This window comes from Pteropus vampyrus, unplaced genomic scaffold (genome assembly GCF_000151845.1).
Source record: "Pteropus vampyrus isolate Shadow unplaced genomic scaffold, Pvam_2.0 Scaffold20, whole genome shotgun sequence".
Lineage (NCBI taxonomy): Eukaryota > Metazoa > Chordata > Mammalia > Chiroptera > Pteropodidae > Pteropus > Pteropus vampyrus.
Window position 1 is genome coordinate 1,315,127 of NW_011888801.1, and position 10,305 is coordinate 1,325,431.

The following is a 10,305-nucleotide window of genomic DNA, read 5'->3' on the forward strand; positions in this document are numbered from 1 at the left end:
GCTAAAATGGAAGATTAGCTGGAGAGCTACAAAAATCACCTCAAATCACTTCGAATCACCAAGTTTCCAACATTAGAAAACTTGATTCATTTTGACCAAAGTATTTTGTTGAAAAATTTCCTTTAACCCAAATTTTGCCATGAAGGGCCTTTGTGTAGTCAATAACATCTAAAAGATATTTTCATTCAGATTTAATGGATGGTGGCTGAAAAACAAGTCTTAGAAAAAGTTGTAATTTAGGAAGTTGGAAACATAAACCAGGAACACAGACTGATCTGAGATGTGGGAAGAGCATATATCTTACTTTTTCTGCGACTGGGTAAGGAATCCTGAGAAATCATGTTCCCCAATTCTAAATAAAGGCTATAAACTGTGGCCCCATGAGACCTCCAACAGCAACTGGGATGCAGCCTGTGCCAACTGAACAACTTTACTCCAAAGTATTCAGATGCCCATGCTTCTTATCATTGCCATTTATTGCAACAGTTGAAAATAAAATCCCTCTTGTCATCTATACTTCTGAAATTTTCTCTGTATTTCTTTTACTCACACCATGCCATCCTCTGGCTGTTCTCCCAATCCTTTTCACTGAAGCCTCCAGAATTTTCATTATTAAAAAAACCCCTCCCCCTCACCACCACATACACATTAGCTCTTCAGAGAATGCTGTCTTCATCTCTGTAGCTTAATTAAATCTTAGTCCCCCTGAAGGACAATACTTCTCACACATTTCTTTCAAGGAAGACACTGCTCATTTTTCCACACTCTACTACTTCAGCAGTGAAGGCTTCATTCAGTATTCTTTAGTTTTCCTTTACCACTTCCAACATCATCACTCCACTGAGGAAAAAAATGCCCCCTCCTTTGAAGTTCATGCCTTCTAGATCCTTTATCCTTGACCCTGCCATTTGTTAAACTTTAGTCCTCTCTCACATGAAACTCATGATATGTATGGCAGAAAAAGGAATGAAGAGTAAGGGACAGTTACTTGTTTGGGTTGTTTTTTAAGATCACAGAGACCTAACTAAGTAGGTTTATCTGCCCAAAGGAAAAACCCAATGGAGAGTCAGAGGCAGAAGAAACAGAATTAGGGGCATGTGGGGAGTGGGAATCAGAGCACAGACAAAATGTTTAGTATCTGATGGGAGGAACACCTCTTCCCTGATATAGGAAGAAATGTAAAGGTGGATAGCCCTTACTTTGAAAAAGTAATCTACAATAAATATCTTCATTTTCTCTTTTTGTCTATTTCCCACAATCTGCATTTATCTGTCTTCTGCTTATTCTTCCACCTCATAAATCTATCCTCTCTTGGGTTCCTGAAATCACTCCCTGGTTTTCTTCTCTGGTCAACTCTGACTGACCTACTTCATGGACTTCTAGTTGCTGTCCTGATCCTTAAATGTCAGGGTGTGTCCTATGATTCTATCCTTGACCCTTCTATAGCACTACTCTAAATTAGTGATCTCATTCATAACCACATCTTCAACTAAAATCTATATTTTGAGGACTCTCAAAAAGATTGCTCAGTCCAGAACCTAACCCTAAACTCCAAATCCTTATTAAACTTATCTCCACTTGGATATCCCATAGGTATCTCAAACTTAATATGTCCAAAATTTAATGTATCACCTTTCCCTCTAAACTGTTACTGATACAGTAACCCATCAAGGAATTATCCTAGAAGTCTCTTCCTTCTTCACCCTACCTGACTAATAGGTCTTAAAGAATTCTCTGATATGTTTTGTCTCTTTGATCTTGAGAGTTTTTCTCCTAGAATTACCACAATCTTTTAAATTCTGCCCATGCTCCACAATACTCAGAATACTTTTTCTAAAATTTAACATTTTCCTGTTTCAAGACTGGCTTCATTATATAAAATCCTAATTCTTTATCTTAATATGGCATATGAAATCCTTTGTGATCTGACCCTTCCCTACATTTCCAACCCTCATCTTTTGCCTCTGCCTCACATTCCAGATACACTCTACACTATGAACACTTTTTTTTTTTTTCAAATCTCTGTACCTTGTATGCATTATTGTTTTGGAGTACATTATTCCAGTCTTTTTTTTTCTTTAAATGTTTCTTTGGGAGAGGGACACCTACTCAATTAAAGATCTTTTACTTTTTACACTTATGCCATGAATTCATAAGGAATGGGTTTACAGCAGCTCAGCCTCCTTTCCATTGGTTCTCATAAAGTATGCTTCTCTGGGTGGAGCAGACTGGTGCTTCAGTTGAATCAGGGACCTTTCTCATCGGCCTTTTTTTTTTTTTTTTTTAATTTTCCTTCACACATTTCAGGAAGCTATCTTGGCTATCAAGAGTGCTTAATATGCTCAATACGTACATTAATTCTCTTGGCAAGAATCTTGCCCTTGTTTGTTTACAACGATGCCAACCACATGCTGGGTAACAATGTAGACCCTTCCAGTTTTGTCATGGTAACATTTGTGGGGCATTCCTTTTTGAAAAGTGCTCATTCCCTTGATGTCTACAATATCACATTTCTTGTAGATTCACATGTATGTGGCCAAAGGAACTACTCCATGTTTTCTGGAAGGCCTAGAGGATGCCTCTCCTATTTCCCTTTGTGTTGGTCATTTTGGTAATTTACTGCAAGATGGCAGTTTCCAGTTGAAAGCCACTATCCCCATCTTCTGCCTAACCTCTCCTTGTCCTTAAACCTCACTTCAGTGTTTCAATTCTTAAAAACTTTTCCTGATGTTCCCTAGACTAGGTTAAGGGTGCCTCTTCCTTTGTGATCCCATAGCATATGATACACACTTATATCATGGCACTTACTAATTGTACTATAACTATGTCTCCCACATAAGCTTATACGCTCCTTGAAGGGAGGGGGCTATGTCTTTCATTTCTACATACGTAGCGATTGGAATATAGGTACTAATAAATGTTTACTGAATTGATATATTATAGTTTCTAAAATACTTGTGGACCTTGACATTAATTTATAGCAGTAATATATTTATAGTACTCTATTTACAGTTTATAAAGTACTTTCACATATATAATCCTATATGATTCTTGGAGACATCTTGTGAATTTGGTAGGGCAGGTTTTATCCCCATTTCACAAATGAGATAACAGGTTCAGAGAACTTAAATGACTCTCTCAAGGTGTTTCAACTAGTAAAGGGTAGAGCCATAGTTAAAACTGAGGTCTTCAAAATGCTACTCCAGTACCACCTGTCTTATACCAACACAATGACATTGCTCTTCTAACTAAGAGTCCCAAAAGTTTCCTAATATGAAAAACAGTTGCCAGGGGTAGAAGCATGCATTGGCCACATATTCTAAGGAAAGATTCAATAAATCCTATAGCACTGTCTTCAAAATTTCAAGGTATCCTTTGGGTTCCTTTTAATTTGTCGTTGTTCTGTGAATACCTTTCCCTCAAAATTGTTTCTCCTTCCTGGCTCATTTTTGTTATGGTACCGCATTCTGTCACTCGGACTTAAATTTTTGGTGTCATTGTTCTATTTCTGGACTCCAAGTCCAATGATTCTTCAAATTCTATTCATTTTCTTACAGCTCCATGCTACTATCAATGCTAGCTAGTTCAAGTTCTTACCACTCTGTGTACTAGAAAAATATAACTAAGCGCTACTTTTCCTCCCTCTTGATAGTACAAAGCACAGCTAGATTAACCCACTCAAAAATTTTGGGTAATTTCTTAAGGACGAAACAATAAAGGGTGGGGGGGAAAGCCTGAAACTTATTTTCAAGGTCCTTCTCAATTTGACCATTCCCAGTCTTTTACATGCCATTCCAATCTTTGCCTCTAACTATTACCACTCAGTTTAATCAATCTCTAAAGCAAAATTAGCCTGCTTCCTTAAAAAGTTTTGCTCTTCCACCTGTTTCATTCTCACACCCAATCACTGATTCAATACATATCTACCTTCTAATATTACTTGTAATTTGTGTCATATCTGGTATCTCTCTTTCCTTTAATTCGTGCCTTGGTCGTTCTGCATTTGGACTGTACCATTAATCTTCTGACGCCCTGATTTAAGCCTCTCCCCTTCTAATATTTTGTTCTACACAATACCACGTAAGCTTTCAAAAACCAAGATTTTGGGTCACTGCTTTACTTTAAAATCTTCAATAATAATAATGGCAATGGCTACCATTGGTTGAGTACTTATCATGTATCACAGTGCCAGCCTAGGCACTGTGGTACACATTTTACATGGACTATCTTCATTAATCCTTCAAAAACCCCATAACAATATTACAGATTAGAAAATTAAGGGTTGGTGATATTAAGTATTCTGTACACTGTGAAAAGGCTATTAAGTATTAAAGTAGAGCTAGAATTCAAACCCAGTCAGCCTGACTCTAGAACCTGTGCTCATAATACAGAGGTTATACTGTTTATTAGCTTAAGTTTTAATACCTCAACGTGGTGTACAAAAGATCATTTCTAATTTCATCTCCTGCCACTACTTGCCAAGCACTTTATGCACTATTGTCATATTATTTCATGCTTTTTAAAAAACTCTATGCCTTTTGCTGTGAGAAATTCTACTCAGTCTTCAAGGCCCACCTGAAAACATAATCCTCCCAGTGATGCTTTCCAAGTAAGATAGTTAATTCCTTCTTTACAGCTCCAAAAGCACTTTGTACCTAATTCATTGTATTATTTATTCACAATAATGTCTCAACTAGACTGCCAGCACTTCAAAAGAATCTTACTTATCTAAGTCAATTCTGTATACCCAATGCCTAGTATAATGCCTGCTACAAAGCAGGTACTCAATAAATGTCGCACAAAGAAGTGGTCTCAATCCTCTGCCTATTGATATCCTACCAATCCTTCAAGGCCTCCTTCCTCCTATGCAAACTCTTGCTAGACCACTCCTGTTTAGAGTCATCGCTACCTTCTTTGAACTCAAACTTGCTGCATCTGCCCCTTACCTTGCAATTTTTAATTATACCCATCCTTAGAGTTTATATAACTTTTCAGGAGTACTTATTTCCCCAAAGACCAAGACTGCATTTTATCTTTTATATTGGTTGTTTTCCTACAATTTTTAGCATACAGCTGGCATTTAATAAATATTTGCTATTTGATTACTTTGAGGTTTCAATATAAATTTTACGTATCAAAGATGCCCAATCGGCTTCATCTTTTTTCATTTCTGTGTATAAACATTTTTGTGATAAAATAAAGTCATATGATTGGCACCAAAACACACCTCATTTAATAAATCAAGGCTTTTTTCACCAAACTTTTCCTAACAACTCTTGCCAATTCATTCAATAGCTCTAGAACCTGGAGCTTTTGCCTCACTACTGAGCAGCTGTATTTCCTCCTTGGCATTTTCCTTCTAAGATGACTTGTTACCACAATGTTCCTTCTTTCTTTCTCCCTGTTACCACAGTGTTCTTTCTCTCTTTCTCTCTCTGTCTCTGTCTCTGTCTCTGTCTCTGTCTCTCTCTCTCTCTCACACACACATACACACACTCTGTTCCTTTGCTTTCTCTAGGACATATGGTACTGAAGATTTATTTTAGCATGCTGAATAGCTTAATGAGGGTGAAAAGGAAAAGAAAAATCATTTTTAAGACTTATCTTTTTAGATAGGTAAGTCTACAAAATAGATTTTGCAAACAAAAATTAAAATTCAAGTTGGTTTAAAATATAATGAAACAGAATTAGCAAGAAGCACTGAAGAGCTACACCTGATCCCAAGACCTATGTGATTCATCTAAAACTCTGTAATGAAAAATAAGCAATCCTAAGAAAGCTAAGTTACTAGAAAACACTTTAGCCAAATGACCTGAACATAAATAAATCATAAGGCTACCCATTAGAACTATATCAGCTTTAAAAAAATAACACACACACACACACTTCAGCATTTTGGTTTAATCTGAAATTGTGATAGTTTAAGAGATGAGGTTAATATAACCTAGGAAATAAAGAAAATATATTGAATCCAAAAAAGGGAGTCACATTGTGTGTGCTAAAATGAACATACAATACAGACATTACAATCTAAGTGATAAAGGTGAATTTTTATATCAAGACTAACAGATGTAATAATCTCAAGGGACAGTCTAGTTTTACAAAAAGGGGCACATTTTTAAGTATCTAGAAAGAAAAAGAAGTATCTGGACAATTCAGGTCAAGCAAATGTTGGGCGGAAGAAGGAAAGCAACATACGTAAATCCAGGATATTATACTTTAATTACCCCTACCAATTTTGCTTATGTGGTAGTAAGGCATTTGTGCAGATAGCTGTTTTTCCTAGTTTGTTTCTATTTTCTTATTTCCAACTTCTTATCTTAGCTAAAGAATAGAAAAATGCTTAACAGAAAATAGTTAAGAGGGCATACTATTTCACCTCAACCACTTGGGCTACAGCAACTTTAAAGAAGAATTTGACCAGAGCCAGTAGCTGGAGTTGGCTCAGAGCTAAATTTGCTTTAACTAACCAGAAAACCTAATCACCACTAATAAATTCAGTGAAGAGCTAAGCACATTTATACATGAGTATCTACAGTTTTCCAAAATCTCAAACTTCACATGAAATAAATTTTAGGCAACTGATATCAAACACAGAAAGACCTATGTCTCTTTCAAAACCTATGTGACCATAGGCATCCTGACTAGAAGTGTAAGAGCATAAAATTGAGAGACAAGAAGGAAAAGTTTCAGGGAGTAAAAAAGACTACTTGCATTCAATGCTAACGATGGTCTCCATAATATTACTACTATGAAATGGTACAGCTGCAAAACTAGCACTAATTTGACTTTTTTAAAAATCCAAATTTTAACCAAGTTAAACTTGAGTTGAACTGTGGTCATATATCCTGTTATCATATGTAACATTTTGGTACAATTATTGAATGAGAAAGAATGAAGCCTGAAAATGAAATCTAAAAGTGGATTTCTGTATGAAAGGTGAAACTCCTGATAATTTCCAAGAAAGTCAGAGATGAGACTCCATGAGCAGTGCAAACTAGTTTGTTGCAAATCATCTCTATAAACGTGTGATCCATATCGGCCATTCCAACTGGTTAACAGATTCCATAAAAAAATAAAAGTTGTCTTGATGAAGAACATACTACTGAATACATGAGATCTTATAACCATGAGCTTTATTTAACTGTAATTTTCTATACCAACAAGCTCCTTTCCTGTTTTACCTAAATCAAATTACTTTTATTCCATACCAATCAAATATGACTTTTGGGTTCACAATTTACACCTAAGAAAGATGCCTTATGTTTGAAATCTTATTTTTACTGTATTAAAGCACTACAGGAAAAATATTAACATATATATGACAAGAAACAAGAAGATTCACAAGCATAAGGATAGCATAAACTCATTGTTCAGGAATGTGATTGGCTGTCCCATCTAATGAAGTGAAAAGTGCCCAGGAAAATGAACACATAATACAGTCAGAAAACAGCGGCTTCTCCTGTTCCAACCCTCACAAAACTCCAGGATTTCATGATAGGATGAATGCCTGAACTACCAATTTTTTTTTTTTTCTTTTTAAAAAGATTTCTTAGGACAAGGATTCCATCAACTCTTTATTCAGCTCATTCCAATGCCTGGCCCAGCTGGATATACTACAAGTTTTAAAAAATTATTAAAGGAGGCTTAAATTGAAAAATTGACACAAAGAAAAAAGGTTTTCTCGTTTTCAATTATTTTAATGGAAACACATATGATCAGATTTTAAAAACTGGGCTTATGAGTGTTTAAACATTGTGCCAGCATATTTGAGAAGCTGAATGAAAAAAAGTATCTTCCAAAAATAAACATAATAACAAAAATTATTCTAAAATGATTTCAATTTCTTGACCAAGCTACACGGTAAAGAAAAATCACTCCAAATTCTGTTTTTCACCTCCACAGCAGTGTTTGAAGTTGATGAGCTCTCCCAGAGAGCATGGAAATCTTAACTCTCAATCGGCTCTCAATCTCAATTTCTCTATTTTAAATTAATCTGCTGACCTGTTGTGGGTAAACATCCATAAATTTTGTCCAGCTAAGTATTTAACTTTTTCTTCGGGGGGGGGGGGGACGGTGTTTTGAAGGGGAGGGGCAATCCCGTCTGGCTTTTGACCAAACAATATTGACGGTTTTCTAAGTAAATGCCTCTTCCTATCCACGAGGCTTTTTGTCTTTTATGCTGACTTTTCTCCTTCTGTTCTGCATTTAAAGCCAGAACCCCCAAATCTTGCCTCGTCCTTTCACCCTTGTACAATCCCTTATGGTTTCCCCCAATTTCCGCGCGGGGTGACACCTGAAGGCCAAGCGCAAACGCCTGGGGCTGGCGCTAACTAGGCGCGAAGACCGCTGTCACTGGGGAGCAGGCGTGGGCCAAAGCCGAGGTGATTTGACTGCTCATCACCCGGCCCCGCGTGGCTGAAGGTCTCGGAGCCCCTCAGTCCAACCCGGCAAGACAGGCGTGCAGCTGTCGCGAAGCAGGAAGCTAATCGCGGCCTCTGGGCCGCTTTGACAGGCCGAGTAGGAAAACAGGCTCGCTGCAGCTAGTAGCCTCACCCCTTCGGCTAGGAGACCTCGAGAGCAAAACCCCCGCCCCGGCCTGAAAGCAAGCGAGAGACCGCGGAGCCGCCGCCACCAACACAGCCCAACCCAGCAGGGGCCCGCCCAGGGGCCACTCCCCAAGGGAGGCAGCCAGTCACTCGTCCGCCCTTCCGGGCCCGCTCCGGAGGGGACGGTCTCCTGCCCGCCCTCACACACCGTTCCTCAGGCCAGGCCCCCAGGGCTTCGTCCACCTCTCACCTTTGACGACGCGGTCAGCCCCGGGAGGGGGCGGCGGGGGCGGGGGTGGGGGCGGTACAGCCCGGGCCGGCTCCGGGGCGGCCATGCTGGGCCCGGGGCTCGGCTAGGTGCTGGGCCGGGCGGGGTTGGGGGCGGGGGCGGCGGCTACCAGAGCCAAGCGGCAGCGCCGCCGGGGAACATGGCGGACCCTCTTTCCCTACAGAGGGGCTAAGACCGGCATGCACCGCGCTTGCGGGGGCGGGGGCGGGGCAGGCTCTAGGAACTTGGGCAAAATTACTGAGGCTAGAGAAACAGGAGGGGGCCAAGGGATCAGGTTAAAATTCTGGGCCGGCAAAAACCAAAGAGTGAGGAATGAGGGCAGTCCGTAGCTAGCTGCTACGGTAAATAGGAAACATGACGCGGGTTTTCATGGAGCTCCCAGTAAGATCGGGAGACGTGGTCAAACCTCAGCATCTCCTACTAATAGAAAAACAAATATATAACAGTTTGGCTCCCAGAGCTGAGTACTTTGGTTAGTAAGGAACAAGAGAAATAGAGGAGGCATTGCAGGTTCTACAGAGAAGTGACCGTTCAAAATGCAATTTGAGAATGTGTTCAATGCCTAGAATTGTCAAATCTGAAGGCACAGAATAAGAACGCAGGTAGAGCAGACTAGGTAGGTTCCAGGGGTTGATAATCAAAACAGGTAACGGGAAAGGAAGGAAACAATTTTCGGAGTCTACAGAATTCACCTGAAAAGGACACAGCCTCCTTCTTGATTTATTCAGAAATTAAGAGATTTGGAAGGCAGAGGAATTGGAAATTAGTTCCTCATAAGAAACACCTCATGCGGCATTTCTGTGCACATACACAATCTGTTCGCAGGTGACTTACAGAACCTTTATAGAGGTAGACATTGATGGAGAAGGGGATAATGGGACAAGAACTGACTGGCTGTTCAATCAATAGTATTAAAAGAGTGTACGTATGACACCAGATGCACTGAGTCATGGATAGAGACCAGCGTATCCACTAAGATCTATGTATCTTGATGGCACAGAATGCAGATGGAGTGGGGTAAGAAATTCTTGCCCATCCTCCTCCTCAACACTACATGTGCTCAGAATATGTTCATAATAGATGGTGATAATTAGGTAAGCAGTGGTCCAGATGTCTCAAAGAGCACCTTTCCACCTCTTCTTTTTGTCAATCTCAACGATCCTGAGACCTGGGTTAAAAGAGAAGGGAAATGCTAATGGGTAATCTTTGCAAAGGGAGCCCACAAAATATCTTTTAGAGGGAGGAAAATTTGAAAGTGGGGCAGGGGTGAAAATGGATCTTTCTGGCATGGAAGTGCCATAATTCCTCAGGGGAAGGAGAGCCATAGGAAGAGAGCAAGGAAGGGTAGAAGGCATATCACAAACTAGTAGAGGAAGGGCACCAAGAGTACATAGATTAAGAGTGAGTTTGTAAGAGCAGTTTGAATCTCCAGAAAAAGGAAGGAAGGAAGGAAGGAAGGAAGGAAGG

The 10,305-nt window shown here is 39.6% G+C and overlaps 1 protein-coding gene across 4 annotated transcripts in view; it reads right to left on the minus strand.

Annotated features, from left to right (window-relative positions):
- The window catches only part of PPP3CB (protein phosphatase 3 catalytic subunit beta), a 43,749-nt gene extending 34,735 nt beyond the window's left edge, over positions 1-9,014 (minus strand). For 3 of the 4 annotated variants that reach the window (XM_011355232.2, XM_011355233.2, XM_011355231.2), the window contains exon 1: positions 8,800-9,014. In XM_011355232.2, coding sequence (XP_011353534.1) covers positions 8,800-8,884 — 85 coding nt within the window. In that variant the 5' untranslated portion in view covers positions 8,885-9,014. The remainder of the gene's footprint in view (positions 1-8,799) is intronic. The other variant, XM_011355236.2, reaches the window with a different exon arrangement.
- Positions 9,015-10,305: the final 1,291 nt, after the last annotated feature.